At 40.2% G+C, this 20,652-nt stretch overlaps 1 protein-coding gene across 1 annotated transcript in view; it reads left to right on the top strand.

Annotated features, from left to right (window-relative positions):
• LOC143287589 (protein DDI1 homolog 2-like) overlaps positions 1-20,109 on the top strand; it is a 20,420-nt gene extending 311 nt beyond the window's left edge. The window contains exons 1-8 of the mRNA XM_076595698.1: positions 1-63; positions 722-937; positions 2,196-2,322; positions 7,586-7,713; positions 9,115-9,243; positions 9,618-9,721; positions 12,182-12,356; positions 13,900-20,109. The exon at positions 1-63 is cut by the window's left edge and continues 311 nt beyond it. Coding sequence (XP_076451813.1) covers positions 1-63; positions 722-937; positions 2,196-2,322; positions 7,586-7,713; positions 9,115-9,243; positions 9,618-9,721; positions 12,182-12,356; positions 13,900-14,117 — 1,160 coding nt within the window. The 3' untranslated portion in view covers positions 14,118-20,109. The remainder of the gene's footprint in view (positions 64-721; positions 938-2,195; positions 2,323-7,585; positions 7,714-9,114; positions 9,244-9,617; positions 9,722-12,181; positions 12,357-13,899) is intronic.
• The last annotated feature ends 543 nt before the right edge of the window (positions 20,110-20,652 follow it).

The following is a 20,652-nucleotide window of genomic DNA, read 5'->3' as shown; positions in this document are numbered from 1 at the left end:
TCCTACTTCAGCAAATCCAGGGCCAGGCTGGACAGACTCAAGGAACCATTGGAGGGCCATCGGGTATGTATTCGAGAACCAATTTGTGGTGTTTATTGTTTTGATCATTTTCTTTGCCAACATATTCCGTAATTAAAAGTAAAACATAGACAAAAACCCGAGTCATTCAATCACGGTTGATTCGTGGAATCCGATACTCCGATTAAACAAGATCAAGCCAAGTAATCAGAGATAATACTAACTTTGTAGGATACTGCCGTTATTTTGTGCCGGACTAAACGCTGAAGCTTGCACCCAGATCTTTTAGATTTTTTTTTTTTTTTTTTTTACTGATTAGAAAAAACAAAAACAAAACAAAACAAAAAAACGACAAAGAATTCACGTTCTGCCATTACCGGTCCGCGTTGGTCTTAGGGCACATGTCTAGCTACCAAAGCTGTCCTCTCAATCTTAGTAATAGCATGGAGAATTACATTTACTTTTCCTTTGTATTTATTTATTTTTAATTCAAGTAAGGGATATTTTTGTTTTATTACTGAGATAATAGATAAACTTTGGAATCCAGTAAACTATTCTGTATTCAATTAGAAAAAATAGGAATTTTTTATTTGTTGCAAAATTGCATAACATGGCCTTAATTAAGAAAAAAATCTTTTATTTCTTATTTATTATTCTGATTATTATCATTTTTTCCCCCTTTTTTTTATTATTGGTACTGCAGGTGTTCCTCAGATTGACTTTGGTAGCATCCAGCTTCCTGGACAAAGTTCTGGAGGGAGAGGGGGTGGTGGTGGTCAGGCGATATCCAGACCGGGCCAGGGAGGGGAGCAGGACCCTGCGTCGATTCGCCAGATGTTCCTCAACAACCCTCACCAGATGGCGCTGCTCAAAGAACGCAACCCGCCCTTGGCAAACGCTTTGACCAGCGGAAATCTGGGTGAGTAAATGAAATGGAACACTCTCTTCGTCTTTGCCACTGTTTGTATCCTTGACAAGAAACTTATTGACTCATTTACAGTATAAGTTGCCAGAACAGAAAGTTAGTAGAATATGAATTAACAATATGAATTGTTCTTGATTTTTCTGTAATATCATATAGTTCATAATTTGTTAATAATTCCTTACATTTGTCCATATGTAGTTACATACGTACATATTTAAAAATTGTAAGCATGAAAGTAAGAAGAAAATAGAATAATGTCAATAGTAATTAGTATTGGTAAAACTAATGTGTGAACTTGTAACTTCAGTTAAAGTTTATCATGGATTGGGTTCAGTGTCACTGTGCCAAAGTTGATTTGCCAGAATCAGTCATTCACTGATCGATGATGGGTCGGTTTGAGTGTCAGTCATCAAGTCATTTAATTTATACAGGCAAATTGTAAATGTTCACATCATAGTGGCAGCGACTGAATCATCGGACATCTTTTTTTATTTGATTGTATTTTTCAGTCAGGGTGGTCAAACCCATTGTTTTTTTCATTGAGCTTTTTTTTCTTCATCCCCCCCCCCCCCCCTTTTTTTTTTATATATATAGATTTTTGAAAAAAAAAAATTTTTTAGCTGATTGGATAAACACTGACTGCAGATTGAAGCGAACTGGCTTGGGAAGAAAAGGGTATTAGTGTTGGTATACGGTGGGGCTGGGGGGGAGGGAAATTAGGAGAATAGTTCAGGCATTGTTTGAAGAAGATGACGATCTGGGGGGAGGTGGGGTGTGAGGAATGTTGGCATTATTTATTGGCAGTTTGGTATAAACACACACGTTCACATCTTTGATATTTTTTTTGCCGCCCATTTTCTGTGTGAAAAACACTCGACAGCACCACATATTTTAGACTTGACGCTCTCTGTCACATGATTTGGTTAATTTCAAACTTTCAACACAGTGGGCTTCTTCACTTCAAACTTAATTTAAGGGGGTGGGGTGGGAAAGTTAGTCAACTTCCTGTGGCATGGGAAAGTTGGTTGCAGCTGTCAGTTTGTTATAATGTGAAAAACGGTCCATTTAAAATGATCCCTGGGTGTCAACTAAAGTTGCCTATGGTGAGGAACTGTACAGTCAGCTAAAGTCGCCTATGGCAGAAAAAGAGCTAAAGTGGATAAGAAAGCCTGATCACAAGCAACAACATACATTCTTTATATTTGATGTTAATCATTGAGACCACTAAGGCAGAGACTGTTTGATGATGCAGAGGAATTCACCAAAGTATTTCGGGAGCAACAGGAGGAGAGGAGAAAAATGGAGCAGGCCAGATTGGAGCTGTTGACGGCCAACCCCTTCGACCCAGACGTGCAGAAACGCATCGCTGAAGAGATCAGGTAGGATCATACGGTTAGTTGGTCAGTTACTGATTGGGCTTACCTTCCAATGTCATGCTTTAAAAAAAAAAATTAAAAAAAAGAAAGATATTATTGCACTTAAATTACTATGCTTTGATCATGGAAACCAGGAAAATAGGACAGTTAGACCTAAAAAGGAGTTGTTTTTTTAAATTATTTCATATTGCCGTCAAAAGAGGGCGCTAGCCAGCGGGACAAAGGGGAGGTTACCTACTTCTGGGAGGTTATCGGCCGTAGTTTCATTTTCTCCGCATAGGCGGATAGTAGTTTGCACAGGCAGGAATGTCAGACCCCTGCCGGAGTCTGCACTAGTTGGGTCATGGTAAGTATGTTATTTAAACGTAATTTTAGATAGAAAATTTCCTTTTTGACCAATCTTTCAGAACCTGCCATATACATCATTTGATAAGGATGTTTACTTCTTTTTTTCAGTTGTAAAAAATGAGCTTTTACTGACAGAAAAACAACACACCTTAGCCTAGCGCTGCACACACATTCTGCAGTTAGAAATTGTTCGGAAGTGGTCCATGACTACTTAGATTCCTCAGTTCAGTTTTAAAGGTTCCGCAAAACGCACCTCTTCCATTCTAATTCTGCCTTCCACCTCATTGACTAATGTGCTCCTTGAACCTCCGCTGGCCATGTGTGTGGTTTTGTTTGTTGTTTCTGCTCTTTCTCCCCCTTCCCTTTACCTCTCTTTCCCACCTTTTTTTCCCTTTCCCATTTTCTCATTTTTTACTTCCAGTGCTTCTGAAGACTAAGAGTTGCTGAACATAGCATTTCATGAGGTTCCCAACATATGTTTATTATTAAAAAAAAAAAAAAAAAAAAAAAAAAAAAAATTCAGTTCATGCATGGAGGATGTATTTCAGTTTCTTTTCATGCTTTTTTCTTTTTGGTTTTTCACCCTACTTTATGTACTTTATGTCAAAATATCATTTGTCAAACACTGAAGCTGCATTGACTTGAATTGTGCCGTAGAAAAGGAAGAAGGGAAGAAAAAAATGAAGGTACAAATAGTGTCAGTAATTTGAGTAAATCTTGATTTTATTTAGATTTGATCATTCATTCTGGTGCAAACAAGAGTTATGCAGTTTGCAAGCTCACCCAGCTAAGAGAGAGGCAGAATGTATGTATGTTTGACAGCTGAAACCAAATGTGTGTTTTATGTTTCTGGAAGTACTGGAAGTAAAATCTTGTTCTTCCTTTATTGACGTATCCCTTGTTTGTTCAGTTTCAGATACATTTAAAAAAATTTTTATTGCAGACTATTTGCTCTTATTGCAGATAGTGTCTGCAAGTTGTGTGGTATAATGCCCCCACCTCTTTTTCCTTTTATTGTTTGTGAAATTTGTTAAGCTTGTTTTTGTCATGTATATGTTAGTTACCATGTAGTTTTATCCCAGTTTTTTCTTTTGTGTGTGTGTGTGATTTGCAGATTGTGTTTTGGTATTTGGTTGTTGCAGCCCAGTAGTATTAATTGTTACGGAGCTTGGTTTATGACGTGCCTTCTTTGTGGTGACAGCAGTTTTCATTCGTGTCTTGCCACCCCCCCAGCACCCCCCCCTTTCTGGGTGCATGGATCCTGGAGGGACTTGTTGTTGGTGTTTGCATTGCTGTGGTTGCACGCCTTCCTCGCCGTGTGTTGCATGTTGCCTTGTGTGTGTGTTCTGCGGTGTGTCACCCCAGTGTGTGGCCACCTAGGATCAGGTCTGGATACTTGCAATCTTGTGAGCAGACTGCAAATTGCACGTGTCCCGGTCTGTTCCTGGGCAGCCTCAGCCTGCATGTCTTGTGCTGCTGGGTTTTTTTCCCCTTGGGCTCTGCTCTGTGTGCGTTGGGAGGGTGGGGGGGTTGGGGGGGGGGGGTACGTGTGTGTGTTTGGGCACTTGTGTGAGTGTTTGTGTGTCCGGGCGCTTGTGTGTGTGTGGGTGCCTGTGTGATTGTGTTTGGGTGCTTGTCTGTGTCTGTGAGTTTGGTCGCTTGTCTGTGTGTTTGTGTATTCAGGTACTTTGTGTGTGTGGGTGTGTGTGTGTGTTTGGGTGATTGTGTGTGTTGATGCTGATGTGTGTGTTTAGGCGTTTGGGTGCTTGTGTGTGTGTTTAAGCGTTTGTGTATATGTCTGTGTTTTGAGGCGATTGTGTGTTTGGGTGCTTGTGTGTGTGTTTAGGTGTTTGTGTGTGTGTCTGTGTTTTGAGGCGATTGTGTGTGTTTGGGTGCTTGTGTGTGTGTGTAGGCGATTGTGTATGTGTCTGTGTTTTGAGGCGATTGTGTGTGTTTGGGTGCTTGTGTGTGTGTTTAGGCGTTTGTGTATGTGTCTGTGTTTTGAGGCGATTGTGTGTGTTTGGGTGCTTGTGTGTGTGTTTAGGTGTTTGTGTATGTGTCTGTGTTTTGAGGCGATTGTGTGTGTTAGGGTGCATGACATAATATAAAAGCAACCATTGCAATCGATACCCAAGAAATTTTAATGGAAAGATGAATGATACTGAGAACACACACAAGCAGAAAATACACCTGTACATATTGATATGTATTTGAACACTTCTCTGTATGTGTGTGTGTGTGTGTGTGTGTTTGAGAGTTTGTAATATAGCACTTTTGTGTGTGTGTATGTGTGTGTATCTGAGCAGTGCGCACATGTATGTGTGTGTTGAGTGAAAAAAAACCTCAACTGATATTGTGGATTCTACTCTTTTTTTTTTCCTGGATGAGAATAGCTCAGTTATTATTTTGTGTGTGTATGTCCTTTGTTTATGTGGCCATGCAGTGTTTTCAGAGCGTCTTTCAGTTTCTTGAGTTTTGCTATTGGTGTTGAGTTTTTGCATGGGCTGGGTGGTGCGGGAACGGTTGGGGTGTCTGCAACCCACGACATTGTTGGCACTGTGAATTGCACATGTCCCGACCTTTTCTGTCCACCCCTGTTCACCTGTGTTGTCACCTGGTTCTTCTTTGTCCCCTGTGCTGTCAGAAGGGTACTGTCTGAGATTGGGACGTCTTTTACTTTTCAGTTTTGGCTAAATGGAACTTCCTGTTGTTTTTTGTTCAGCCTCTCTCTTTCTCTCTTCATCTCTCTCTGTCTCTCTCTGAGATTGAACACCTTTGCTTTCAGTTTCAGCAAATGGAGCCTATTATTTTTTTTGTTTTTGCCCCTCCACCCCCACCCCCATGCCCCCTTTCCTCCTCACCTCTCTCTCTCTCTCTCTTCAGATACAACTGTTATTTTGGGCCTGAATTGTTTAGATCAATTGTGTAAAATCTCCCTTTTGCCAAGTTTAGGTTTGCAGAATAACCTGCTTCTCCCCAGCTAATCCTTCTTGCTTTCCCCTTTTAAATGTGGGATCTTGCATAGTGTTTGTCCAAACTGATTTTCCTGTGTGTGAAATTTGGTGTTGCGCTCTCTGGGGAGAATGCGTCGCCAGTGTAGCACCACCCTTCTTTCTTCTTCTTTCTTTCTTTCTTTTTTTTTTTTTTTTTTTTTTTTTTAGTGTCTGCAACTGCAAATTTGTGGCTTGTGTTGTGATTTGGTTTGTTGAGCTCTAGATATTGTTTGCCATGCTGTTGTTTTTTTTCTTTTGGGGTGCGTTTTGTCATGACTCAATGACTGGATCTCCCTGGCAGTGGTCCAGATTTCGGTGATCAGTTTGATGGTCCTTAGCACGTCGAAGATGTGCCTTTCATGTCCATTTGAATGTTGTCGGTGCATGGTGTTGGTGTGATGTGTGTTGGGTGTCGTTGGGCTGCTTGCCTGAGGCCGAGAGCTGTGCACAGCTGTGGCTCATCGGTCAGATTGCACATCCCTCGGCCTCAGGTCGGTTTAGCTGCATTGCCTTCCTCCCTCCTCCACTTTTGGTTTTTAAACAGTATTTTTATTATTGATTTGGTTTTGATGTCGTTTGGTATTACGTTGCTTTCTGAGTTTTCTCCCTTCACTTTTGTTTTGTTGGTGGTTGTTTTTTTTTGTGTGTGGTTGCTTGAGTCCATTTGGTTTTAATTTTTACTGTCATTTGATGTTATGTTCCTTGAGTCGTGTTTTTATTTTTTACGGAGTCGGTTTGGTTTCAGTATCGTTTGGTATCATGTTGCTTCTTGAGTTTCTTCCTCCACCTCCATTCTGACTTGGAATCGTAATATTTTTTATGTGATTGCTTGAGTCAGTTCAGTTTAGATTTTTAGTGTCATTTGGTGTTCTGTTGCTTTCTTATTCCGTCTTTACTTTTTATGTAGTTGCTTGAGTAGGTTTAGTATCAGTGTCGATTGGTATTATTTTGTTTTCCGAGTTTCTCCCTCCACCTCTGTTTTGACTTGGAATCTTTAAAAAAAATTTGTATGTGGTTGCTTGAGTCAGTTTGGTCTCTTGAGTTGATTTGGCATTGATGTAGTTTGGTATTTTGTTGGGTCATTTTTGTCAGTGTGGTTGCTGGAGTTCATTTGGTTTTGGTGTTTGGTGTTGCGTTGCTCTCTTCTTCGGTCTCTGGGTTTGACTTTTGAGGTATTTTTATTTGGGTTTTGTGTTTGGCATCATGTTGCTTTCTCACTGCCTGGCAGTGGGTAAGGGTTGACCAGCTGGGGTGTCCTTGTCATTCTAGATTTGTTTGGTGACCAGAGCTTCATTCAGCTTTTCTCCGCTAAGCCTTATGTAGGTGTGTGTGTGGATGAGGTCTCTGTCTAATTCGACAGACTGCCAAAACGTCTCGAGTTTTGAAAAGCTTTGGAAACGAGCGGATGTCTGTACAAAGTGTGTTATATTTTTTCTGGTATTGGGTGTGCGTTTTGATTATGTACATTTGCAGCGTCCATGCAGACAAACTGTTAATTGCTGTGTTTGTTTTTTCCAGTTTAAAGTGTATTGCAGCGCTTGAACATGCAACTGTTTTTTTTTATGTATTATGCTTGTTTAAAAAATAAAATTAAAAAATGGGTGCAACTTATAAAGATTTTAAAGTTTAATATATGAAACATTTTTTGAGAATAGGCATGTATACATACACAGGGGAAGGCATTATATATAAGCAATCAGCAAAAGGGGATGTTATTTTAAACAACACACAGAATTCACCAAATGACTTAAGATTCACATGCACAGCATGTAGCATTTCGATGCGAGAGAGGATTACCACTAAAGCAACACCAGTTCAGTCTTGTGTGAGGGTTGAGTCCTTTTTTTTTTTTTTTTAAACTCTGATTACTTCCCATGTGAGCCACCCACAGAGGTGTAATTCTTTGATTTTCGTTGCCCCCATAGAATGAAAAATGTAGAGAGCAACATGGAGACAGCCATCGAGTTTGCGCCAGAAAGCTTTGGCCAAGTGGTGATGCTGTACGTGGACTGTATGGTCAATGGCTACCCTGTCAAAGCCTTCGTCGATTCAGGTCAGTATCGTGTTTCGAGGAGATTTAAGTTTCTCTGTGTTAGATTAAGTGTTGTGGTGGGTTTGTTTTTTTTTTTGGCTCTTAGGCCTTGCTCATTTTCTGTTGAGCTAGAACATGTGCACATGTGCTTGCACGCACACGCATACATGCACACACGCACACATGTGTGAAATAATAGTGCTTTTTCTCTTTCTCAGTCTCACTCATTTTCTGTTGAACACACACACACACACATGTGCACGTGCGCTCGCACACACACACACACACACAAATGTATTTCAATGAAGCTGATATTTGGTGTCCAGTTTCTTTGAGATGCATGATAAAAAACAACTTTTTTTCCTTCAGTTTTCAAGTGAATTCAACACATTTATTGTTATGTACTCTGTTCATTGAAACAAAATAAGGAAGATGGTGGTGTTTTGCCTGACCCAGTGATTTTTGAAAAGACCCACTGATTTTGAGGTGAACAGGTCAAGTGACCCATAGATAGTGTGTTGAACCAAAACCAAACCTAAACTCTTGCTGGGTGACTTGTTAATTGAACAGAGATGGTTTTTTTTGTTTTTTTTTTTTTTTAAAACGATAAACTGTTCTGATGACTCTGATACTGAAGTCTGACTGAAAGACACAGAAAACAAATGGTTACCACCTAAACTAAAGGCAGCTGTCAATCAGCTCTACCCAGGTAGGCAGCTGGTTGTACAAATGACTCGTAACAATACTGACAATGAATAATGAGAGGTAACTCTTCATACACAAGGTACACAACTTGAAGTCAATGCTGCCTCTGAATAATGAGAGGTAACTCTTCATACACAAGGTACACAACTTGAAGTCAATGCTGCCTCTGCTACCGATTCAGCTAGCACACAGGTAAATGAAAGGTCCATTGGAACAAACCCAGACACTTCCTCAAAACTATGAACAACACTGGTGGATGGATAATTTCTGGAGTGATGGCCTAGAGGTAATGTGTCTGCCTAGGAAGTGAGAGAATCTGAGCGCACTGGTTCGAATCCCAGCAATGTTGCCAGCAATTTCTCCCCCTTTACTAGACCTTGAGTGGTGGTCTGGACGCTAGTCAGTTTGATGAGACGATAAACCGAGGTCCTGTTTGCAGCATGCGCTTAGCGCACATAAAAGAACCTATGGCAACAAAAGGGTTGTCCCTGGCTAAATTCTGTAGAAAAATCCACTTTGATAAGAAAACAAATTAAAAAAAAACAAGAAAAACTGCAGGCAGGGAAAAAAAAGGGTGGCACTCTCAGTGTAGCGACATGCTCTCCCTGGGGAGAGCAGCCCGGATTTCACACAGAGAATTCTGGTGTGACAAAATACAGTAATACAACACAATACAATACAATACAGTACAATACAATTGTTTGTGCATGGACGCAGGTGCCCAGATGACCATCATGAGCCAGGCCTGTGCTGAGCGGTGTCACATCATGCGGCTGGTGGACACACGGTGGGCCGGTGTGGCCAAGGGAGTGGGCACGCAGAAAATCATCGGACGGGTGCATCTATGTGAGTCTCTCTGTGTGCGCACGCTTGCTTGTGCATGAACCGATGAATGTTAAAGGTGACATGGCTACCCAGAAAAGTGGTCCAGGTCCAGAATCGTGTTTTGGGTCCTTCTGGTGGATTCTGAGATTGTTGTCAAATTTGGACTCTCTGACCCTTACTCTTTTACCTTTCTTGTGTTATTTAGTGAAAATACATTTGTTTTGTGTCAAATAAAGTTGATTTTGTACACAACTATGTTATAAAAAAATTTATAAAAAAATTAAGGTGTATGAGTTAAAACGTGATGTGTTGTTTGAAACATTGATATGTACATACAGATTTTACCAGTTGAGGTTGTACAGTTATAATTACACAACTGACTGTGTGTTCCTCAGGTCAGATCCAGATCGGCCCTCACTTTTTCCAGTCGTCTTTCTCCATCCTGGAGGACCAGCCCATGGACATGCTGCTGGGGCTGGACATGCTGAAGAGGCATCAGGTAACTGTGGGTGTACTGTGTGCATGCACACGCGTGAGTGTGTGTGCATGCTTTGTGTGTGTGTGTGTGTGTGTAGGGCATATTTTGTGTGTTTGTGTGTTAGTGTGTGTGTTATTGTTCATATCTGCAATTTCAGTTTGTAGTATTGTGTCTGTGTATGAAGACATATACATTTTTGTGTGTGTGGAGAGGTATGCTATTATGAACAATAGTATTGTTTCATGTGGGGTGCGTAGAGCTCATTTCATGAGGAGTTTGTACCATATAAGTACTGTCTCTTAGTAGCAGTAGTAGCGGCATTAAAAGTGTTGTGTTGTATTGCAGCTGTTGGTACAGAATGGCATCCGATTTTTTTTTCTCTTGTTGCATTTGCTGCATGTGAGTCTTTGAATATAACAATACATTAGGATGTAAACGTTATTGATTTGTATTCTCTTGCATTTCGTTTGATTCTTTGTCTGTCTGTATCTAATCCTTTTCTTTTTCTGTGTCCCTCCCCACACACTTCTCTCCCTTTAGTCTTCTTCCAGTGTTACGCTGTGTGTTCTCCCTTTCATGTATTGGGGATAAGAAAATAACGGCAACAAAAAACGATTAAATATAAAACTTGAAAAGAGGAAAAATGAATGAAAAAAAACTGCTCTTGTTCTAGTCAGTTCTGCATGGGGCTGGGCCAGTCTGCTGGATAAGAGGAATCATCCGAATTGTCGCTTTCAAGTGATCGCTTCTGTGAATTTGCTTTTCAGTGAGTGAATTTGCTTTTCAGTGATCACTGCTGTGAATTGTTGCTGTTGCTTTTCCGCGATGATTTCTCTGAGGGTATGATGATAGAATGAAAGATGACTGCTGAGTCTATGAAAACTACTCATGGAGAAAGTGTGAGAAAACTGTAGGTAGTAAAACAAGGCTCACTTTTGATGAGAGGCGTTTGAGTGGAGGAGGCGGCGGGTTGGCGTTGTTGAGAGGGCCAGGAGTAGAGGGTCCAGAGTGTCAGCGAATCGATTGCGATCGCACCTTAATTTTAGCACGATTCCCCAATCGAGCTACATAATTATGTGACCTGGTTGGAGACATAATTTGACAACAAACAAGAACGCCAGAGAATCGACAGACAGGCAGAAAATACGAAAAAAACTTAGCCATATGAAGAGCACAGGAACAGGAGTCATGATGGCTGCCGGAAAAAGAGGGCGCTAGCCAGTGGGACAAAGGGGAGGTTACCTACTTCTGGGAGGTTATCGGCTGTAGTTTCGTTTTCTGCGCATAGGCGGATAGTTTGCACAGGACAGGAATGTCAGACCCCTGCTGGAGTCTGCACTAGTTGGGTCATGGTAAGTATGTTATTTAAACGTAATTTTAGATAGAAAATTTCCTTTTCAGACCTTGTGTCTGTCTTCAGGGACTGTTAGGTGGAAACGACATTGGTGGTTAAAGCAAGACCGAAGATAGATTATGAGCATTGATCAGTAAAGGAAGCAAGAAGGGGCAGGAGAAGTTAGTACAGACTTAAAAGAGAAAAGTCACAGGAGGTGGCAGAAGAAGATCTATAGTGGGAAGGAAGGTGGGGTTGGCGAGAAAGGTCTAGTGGGTGGGTTGGGGGGTGGGGGGGGGGTGTAATGAAGAAAGGAAAGGATGAGCAGTTAGTGGTGGGGAGGGCTGGTGATGCCCTTGGTCACTCTTTGTGTTGAGGCCTGCTGGGTAGAGTGTCACCATGTGCGGTGTGTGGCAGGTGATATATTGGGACTCCAAATCTGTCATTCTTCCGCGATCATTTCTCTGAATCGTCATGTTTTTTTCCAGTGCATAATTTGCCTCCGCGATCATTTCTCTGAATCGTCATGTTTTTTTCCAGTGCATAATGTGCCTCCGCGATCATTTCTCTGAATCGTCATGTTTTTTTCCAGTGCATAATTTGCATTTCTCTGAATCGTCATTTAACTACACATACTTAACCGTGACCCACTAGTGCAGACTCCGGCAGGGGTCTGATTCCTGTCCTGTGCAAACTACTACCCGCCTGTGCGGAAAAAACGAAAGTAGCTACGGCCGATAACCTCCCGAAGTAGGTTACCTCCCCTTTGCATCCCTGACTAGCGCTCTCTTTTTCTGGCGGCCATCTGTTACTTAAACGTAATTTCAAAAGAGGGCGCTAGCTAGCGGGACACAGGGGAGGTTACCTACTTTCCGGGAGGTTATCGGCCATAGTTGCTCTCTTTTTCTCCGCATAGGCAGATAGTAGTTTGCACAGGACAGGAATGTCAGTCCCGTGCCGGAGTCTGCACTAGTTGGGTCACGGTAAGTATGTTATTTAAACGTAATTTTAGATAGAAAATTTCCTTTTAGGAAGAAATTTCCTTTTTTTTTTTTCAGGGCATAATTTACCTCTGCAATCATTTCTGTGAATCCTCTTTTTTTTTTTTTTCAGTGTATAAATTGACATATGCAGTCATTTCTTTCCAGTGCATCATCGACCTCCAGAAGAATGTGCTGAAGTTTGGCACGACAGGAACAGAGGCCCCCTTCCTGTCTGAGTCACAGCTGCCACAGCACGCCCGGCTGAACAACACGCACGACGTCCCCATGGACGAGGATCAGCAGCTGGCTCAGGCCATCTCCAAATCCCAGGCAGAGTCGGGTTAGTGCAGATTGTATGTCATCTTTTGTTTTGATATCTTTTGATATATATTTGTGTCAGTCGTTTGCCTTCTGTTATCTTTTATTTTAATATCTTTTGATGTAGATATGTACTTACTTATTTTGTTTTATGTTTCATACCTTTTTTGTTGTGTGTGTGTGTAGTGTGTGTATTTTTGCAAAAGTTAGCTGAACATGGCCTGTTTTTATTCTCTGTTTCAGTCATTTGCCTTCTGTTATCTTTTATTTGAGTATCTTTTGATATATATATATATATGTACTTATTTATTTTGTTTTATGTTTCATATCTTTTTTGTTAGGCTGTCAAAGCCTGACCAACGCGTTAGATTTATGTGTGAAGTCAGGATTTTTTTTTTCTTCTTTTTTTCTTTTTTTAAGCAAATGTGGTGTAGCATGTATGAATCAGTTTGCATGCTTTGACTTCTTCTTTAATTTGAAACAGAAACAAACGTATAGCACCAAAATCTTTTTTGTAGGTTTCTTGGATGATAGCAACATGATACTGTGTCGTTGTGGAAAGCTTTATTCAAAGTCATTGGCTTGTCAGGTTCTTATCAGGCATGCAAAATTTCGTTTAGCTTTTCAGTGTGTTTCTGCATTTTACCATGCAAATCCTGGTAAAACAACAACAACAGCAACAACAACTACTTTGAGTTATTTGATTTCCTGGAGGTGTGAAGGATCAGAAAGTAATGTGGATAGGAAGGAGGCTCATTTTCAGTCTTGAATGATAGTCAGGTTTGCCAAACAGGGTTTTGTGTGTGGGTGCGTGTGTTTTGAATAGATATTTGTGTATGAATCTTTACCAAATGGTTGCATGCATGGAACTTGAAACAGTGTGTGTATGTGTGTGTTATTGTTTCGTTTAAAATGTGTTTATATTTTAGAACAAAAAATAAGTGAATAAATGAGATATATATTTATAAAAGAAAAACAAAATTTTACAATTGAAAAAAGCAAATCTTTTGTGATGCAGCAATCTGTCTATATTGGGAAAGATGACTGTGAAGTACAGATGTGGGTTGTTGTGATATTTGCCTTTTTATTGTTGCCCTTCTTTCTTTTTGTTGACAATTTTCTTCTTTCAGACAAGGAATGTTGGAAGTGAAAAAACAATAATGAAGGGGAAAAAAGTGTACTTTGCACATCTATCATTGTCGTTGAAAAAAAATTTCCATTGGTAAAAAAATTCTGATTCTCAATACATATAGTATACAAAATGACAGCTCCTTGAGAAACTAAAACAGATACAATGTACAATGCAACTGATCATGTTTTACATAGAAAGGCCTTATGTGAATTAAATCATTATAATTATGATGATTATTATCAGTATCAGTATTCGTAGCTCAAGGAGGTGTCACTGTGTTCGGTCAAATCCATATATGCTACACCACATCTGCCAAGCAGATGCCTGACCAGCAGCGAACCCAATGCGCTTAGGCCTTGAGAGAAAAAAAAAAAAGAATTTTTTTTTTTTTTTTTTTAAATTTAAAAAATAACAAAAATTATTATCATTTCAGCATCGAAAGCTGGGGAAGGTTCGGGCGTTGGACCCTCCACGTCCACAGCCACTCCCATGTCCACGGGCCCCAGCCTGGAGTTTTCTGAATCGAACATAAAAAAACTGATGGACCATGGCTTCACTCGTGCCGCCGTCATGGAGGAGCTACGCCGCGCCAATGGGAACATGGATCAGGCTCTGGCAGCTCTGCTGGCCAAATCTTTATCATGGCAGTAATAGACGGCAAGAGAGCGCGCATGTGTGTGTGCCTGTATGAATTGAGGAAAACCTGAAAGAGTGAGAGTAAGGATGGGACATACCTGCTGTTTTGTAAGAAGAGAAAATTTGGAGAGAGAGAGAGAGGGGGGTACAAATGTTAAGGAAGGAGAAAATGATTTGATTGGTGCATGCTTGGGTTTGGACGCAACTGCCTTAGTAAGACTGACAAAAACGTATGCAATGTAAGCTTGGCAGATATGCATTTAAGACTTTCGTAACTCATCCTGATTATTGCTTTTTTATTGTGTGTATGGTGTTTTTGTTTTGTTTTTTTTCCTTGTGTATTAAGAAGTCTACTTGAAAAAAAAAAAGTGGGAATTGGAGAATGTCAGATTTTGATTGATTGAAATGGTTGGGAAATGTGGACTCAGACTGTGTGTACTTTGTGGATTGTGCTTGTGATTCTCTACTTGCAGATCGTGCTTCTGATTCTCTTGGTTGGAATATGATGACTTAAACTGTGTGTACTTGCAGAGCGTGCTTGTAATTCTCACTCTCAGTTGATTTCCATGGGGTTTTCAAAAAGTTAAGGACCATGTGGAAACGTGCAAACTGTTTTCTTTCATAGGGGGGGGTGGAGGAGGATGGGGAGGGGTGGGGGGTGAGCATGGTGAAATAATGCTGAATTTCTGGCAAGTGGCAGTGTATGCTGCCAGTGTACTGACAGTGTCACCACTCTTGACCACACAACTTACATGAAAAACTGCAGCTATGTCTTATAGGCCACTGAATAACGCGGTAGAAACATCGATTTTTCCACTGTGTTTTTCCAAGTTGTTCATGGTACACATGTGCCTGGAACAGCTGTCTGTGTGTACAGTGAGAGGCCAGTGGTAGACCTTATGCAGCCTGGCTGATTTCAGTCCTCAGGTTTTTTTTAACTTATGATACCATCCCCTACTTTTAGTTAATGAGTGGTCCGTAACCTTGTGGGAACCCTGTTTGTGAGGCGTAGTTAACTTTGAAATGCTCATTGTAAAATGCTGTTGCGTATGTCTGAGTCTTCTGTACTGGGTTGTGGTGTTTTGGTGGTGTTGTTGTTTTTTTTTGTTTTGGTTTTTTTGGGTTTTTTTTCACTGTTGGTGCTTTGCCTTCAAAAAGAATTGAAAGAAGCTTTGCCTTCTGGAAGAACTGAAAGAAGATTATTTTCTCAGGAATTTTGTTCCCATTCCGGTTTCTCTCTCTCTTCATGTTTTTTCATGCCAGTACTGTAATATGAGCTGATCCCTTTTAATAATAAATCAAGGTGACCATTGTCTCAGTGTGTGTAAGTGTTTTAACATTATGGTTATGAATTTCAGGAAAATCGAAAGAAACTAATTTTGGTTTGACTGTAATGCAAATGGGAAAAAAAAAGGGCAATGTCTTCTTGAAAATTCAGTTTATTTTTGGAAAAATAATGCTTTATAAAATTGTTCAGAATCCGTTTTCTTTTCTTTCTGTCTTTGTGAAAATTAAAAATTTTAGTTAATGAAATAAGAAGCAATTAACAGACAGCAACAAAAACAGGTGATGTGAATGCGGCAACGGTAGGTTATTGGATTGAGGAGAGAGTTTACGAGAAGAGAAAGAAATCATGATTCATAGATTCTCACCTTTCAGCAGTCATGGCTAATAGATTCTTACCTTCCAGCGGTCATGGTAAATAGATTCTTACCTTCCAGCAGTCATGGTAAATAGATTCTTACCTTCCAGCGGTCATGGTAAATAGATTCTTACCTTTCAGTGGTCATGGTAGATTCTTACCTTTCAACAGGTTGATCTGAACTTTGTGCTTTTATCTCTTGTCACTTTTTTGTGTGTGTATGTGCATTATTTTCATGCTGCAAAGATATGAAAAGACAAATCAAGCTTTGCATTTTAAAAAAAATATTAAATCTCACTGGCTGTCTTTAACCATGTTTGAATGTGTGTTTGAAAGAGAGAGTGTGCTTGTACATGTGCCTGTGTGAAAACAGGTGTATTGATTAAAACTGCAATTGTTATTAAAGGAAAACGGAACAACGGAAGAGAGAAAATTGCAAGATACCATACATAGTGTTTGTTTCATAAGGATAATGTTCTTTTAGTCTGATTTATAACTGATCATGTTGCCTGAGCAATGGACTTATAGAAGACAGCAATGGTGTTATTACTATTAATTAACCATTGATAGTAACAGTATAAAGTTAATAAGTAGCTGTTGTTCTTCAAGCTTTCAGTGATGCTGGCACCGTATGCTTAACTGTCAAAACAAGAACAAGAAATTTTAATGACATAGATGTACAACCCTGATGAAAGACAGATGAATAATATAATACAGTATTGCCAGACGCGAAACTGTGAAAGTAACTTCCAAATGCAAATGTCCTTGATTAAAGTACAGTGCTTTGACAGGATTATTAGACAGAACTTAACCATTCCTTGATTTGGCAGCAGAGGTGATGGATTTTGCAATGCAAATGATATGTACATCTTTTTTTTGATTCAGTGCTATGGCAGCCTGAAGGGGCACAATCTTGTCGAAATGAGAGACATTTCTTTGAGTTTACAAAATATTCCTCTCTTTGAGATTGCAAAATATTCTGGACAACAATATTTAAGAAGTGAGATTTTGTACTCCAGCATAACGGAACACATCAGACACATTCTTTGCACAGAGTTGTGAGCATACCTTAAAAACGTTACATGCATTTGTATGCATTGGTAACAGACACTGCAAGTCTAAGGCGAGAAATTGTCATCAAACTAGAGTGAGTGAAAAAGGTGTGAGGCGAGACGAGCACAATTGTACAAGTGGAAACAAATGTTGAACACCAGAAGGCAGGTGTCAGTCAGACCTAACCAGGTTGGCAGCCTGTTGAGCAAATTAATGACTCCCACTGGTCTCTGCTTAAAGTGAGTTGAAGAGAAACCAATGTTAAAAAGACAAATTTGGTGTCATATACTGTACCATGTCAAACTGATGCAAACTAGGCCTATTGGTTTGCTCTGCTTGGCCAAATTTCGCGCGGCTAACAGTGAAAAGACGGGCCCGCCCGCTCTCAGCCAATCAAACGCCTCTAAAAACTATAAGCGCTGAATCATTCCTTTGGCCAAGGCTCTCCATGCCATCTTGTCAGGTTAACGCTCTGTCTCGTCTTACGCTTTTTTCGGCTATTCAGCGTATCCTTTTGGCCTTATTTTGTTGCATGCGGCTTGTGTTTATTGTATTCTTACATTCTGTGTACTCGATTCGACTCGGCACCCTCGATTCGTTCGTTTTTTTCTGCCTCTAAGTCGATCCTGTCTTTCCTTTCTCTGTTGGGGGTCGGATTTTCGCGCAGACTGTTTCACCCGCATTTGCTTAGTCCACGGAACGTTTAAATCAAGACAAAGATATTGAAAATATTAAGAAAGAACAGTTCACCCATGTATGTTCCATTCCGTGTAAAGACTGGACCAGTTTGACTCGGACAGTATACTACATGAAGCCCTGCATTCTCCTTGAAGCTTTTAGTGAGACAGTCACTATATGTTTTAGGCCTTGCTGTAATCATGAACTGGTCATTTTTACTTGGATCATCAGGTTCGTCCCTGCAAGCAAGCAGCTGTTTTACTATTGAGCATGTTTAGCTGTGAAAAGAGTTGTGACAAATGGGTGGTTGTACTTTAACTATAGGGCGAGGCGTGAGGCAATATTTTTTCATATTGACTGCAATATATGACCCTTAGTTAATAACTTTGAGCAATTGAATATCATGTGTTTCCATTAAGAAAATACAAGATTTTATTGTTTTCTTTTATCTCCATGTAGCAGTATCTCCAGTTTGGTGGAAGTTACTCTGTTACTTTGCCTAGCGTGATATGAAGGCAACAGTTTTGCCTGTTTTTTGCCACTTTTCTTTGTGTGTGTGTGTGTGGGTAAGGTTCACATTTTTGGTGGGTTTATGGTCAAGCAAAATACATTATGAGTGAAACAACAGTGAAAAGTGGGAGGGGGAGGGAGTTCTGTAGTTTGCATATCTCATTATCTGTACAGCACAGCAACCGTTAAGTCTGTACATCTTTGGGGCATAGCTGCCAGTCGCTGCTTTGAAATAATTGAAACAATAATGTCACAAGGGCTGCGCTGCAATCATTATGCAGAACAAACCAGTCTTTAACCCTTTGACTGCTGAACCTTAATGAAATGTTATCAGTGTGGCAGGAGTTTGAAGAGCAAGGACTTTAACTCACTCTGGGCGATGGACCGCTATAGCGCTCCTGATGAAAGGTAGCGTGCCGGACGACATAACACTTTAGTGATTTCGACAATTAAAAATTTGTCCCACGTCTTCCTCTTGGGGTAGCATAAAAATAGCAGCTACACCGGGCATTGCGAACATGTCAAGGGTCGAATGGAAAGTTTCTTCGTAAGGTTTCCGTGACTATACACTCGCTGGCCAGCTGTTGAGCTTGGTACCCCACATGACGAGCTAATCTGCATATGTATCAAAAATGGCTTTGCAGGCGATAGAAGTGGAAATTTTTAGAGCAAACTAGATCACGACAGCAGCTTTTTACTGCTATGAAGTAATTGAAATGATTCAAACTGAAGGTTTTGACGTTGACAAGGATGATGAAGTTTATTCAGAATAAAGTATCTGCAGTGAAGAAAGCTACCAACAAAAAGGTACTGACAGTGACTCAGTTTCTGAGGGCTGTGAAAAGAGGGAGGGGGGCAGGCGTACACACAACATGAGGGGTCAGTGGGTCAAGTACAGGGAGTTTCATTCAGTTACCTTGTGTTTTGTATTTTTTTGTGATTTTTTTTCCTTACCCTAACAAATGGGTCATCTGCAGGGGAAAGCAAGGGAGAAAACTATTCGTCCAGAGTGAGTTAAAGTGGTGCCATTGATTTTGCTCACCCTTTTTCTCAAGTTTGACTGGAAAGTCAAACTGAGCGTCTACTCATCCTGATGATATGACAAACATAGGTCCATGTGCATGCAGCACATACCTGATGCACAGAAAAAGAACCATTGGCAACAAAAGTGTTGCCATCTGGCAAAATTCTGCAGAAGAAATGCATTCTGATAGGGTTATGCTGCTGATCAGGCATTTTCCCTGACAGATTTGGCATAGTTCATATGGCTTTTGGCAATGCATATATGGATTTGTCTGAACTCAGTGATGCCTCCTTGTGAAATTGAAAGTGGACTTAAATTTAATGTGGTGAAACTGATTTTGCTGAACGCAAGTAATGTAAACACAGGAGGAGGAAGTGCAAATACAGAATGGTGACCGACCTCATGACCTGTAACCTCAGTCATAAACTCATTTAGGCAACAGCCTGTCACTGACGAACGTACACATCAGCAGAAGTTCAGGGGTTAAAGTTCACATAGCTTACAAGTTGTTTGTTCCATTTGGCAACAGGGCTGTAGTATTACTTGGAAACAAAGCATTTTCTTAGAGGCATAAAGGTTGTCTCATGATTTTGCTGTACAATAACAGTTGTTATTTTTTAACTAAAAATCATTCATTTGTTGCCGAGCAAGCTTTCAGACTATTCCCTCTGTCCCACCAAAACCATATCCAAGCCCTTAAAATAAGATACAACTTTATTTCTTGTAAAAAATGCAGAAAAGTGTCTTTTGGCTGGAGTAAATGTTGTAACATTCAACATACACAGTTGAGTCACTTTTAGAACATGGCCAATTGTGAAAATATGCATTACATTCATTTAATTAAGACTGTCAGCTGGGTATGAAAAACACTTGTCATTCAGATTGAGGAGCAAGATAAATGAATATTCTTTTACTCCCCCACCCACCCCCACAACCCCCCCTCCCATATTCTCTTCCATGATACTTAGGTGCTTGAGGTCAGAAATGCTTGCACAAGAACAAATCAATGGTTTTCAGATAAAAACGTTTTTGTAACTGATCATTTTCCTGGCCATACGCAAGACCATTATCAAACTGATGAATAAAATCATGGAAAAGAAGATAGGTCTTTGAGTTGAGACTTTTTTGTGTGTGTGAGCATCTGACCGTTCACACGCGCATGCACACATGCATATGCATGCATGCATGCACACACACACACACACAAAACAAAAACAGGAACACGCAATAATATGCTATAATTTCTTTAATTCTCAGGTCACAATGAAAACATTGAGAACAAAACAATGATATATCAAACAATGGCCGTTCACTTTTTTTTTTTCTTCAACGAACATTTTTTTTCTTTGGAAATGTAGCAGACACACAATATCCAACACAAATGATTGCTATTATTAACCTCTTCCTCATTTTAGATCCAAGTGCGTTAGTTGATTTACAAGAAAAAAAAAAATCTGATGAATGATGACAAGAAGGAAAGGACAAAGGATTAGTTGTTTTTTTTTCTTCCACAACGAAGGAAAGTCACCAGGACAGACTGAGAGAAGACACAAAAGTTTTCAAGAAAAGTCCCCATGGCTAGCCACAGTGTAGTAACAATTGACGAGACGTGGATATCCATTACAGTGTGTGTGCACGCGCGC

Source organism: Babylonia areolata, chromosome 11 (assembly GCF_041734735.1).
Source record: "Babylonia areolata isolate BAREFJ2019XMU chromosome 11, ASM4173473v1, whole genome shotgun sequence".
Classification (NCBI taxonomy): Eukaryota; Metazoa; Mollusca; class Gastropoda; order Neogastropoda; family Buccinidae; genus Babylonia; species Babylonia areolata.
Note: the sequence above shows the minus strand (reverse complement) of the source record. Positions and strands in the feature narration are given on the sequence as shown.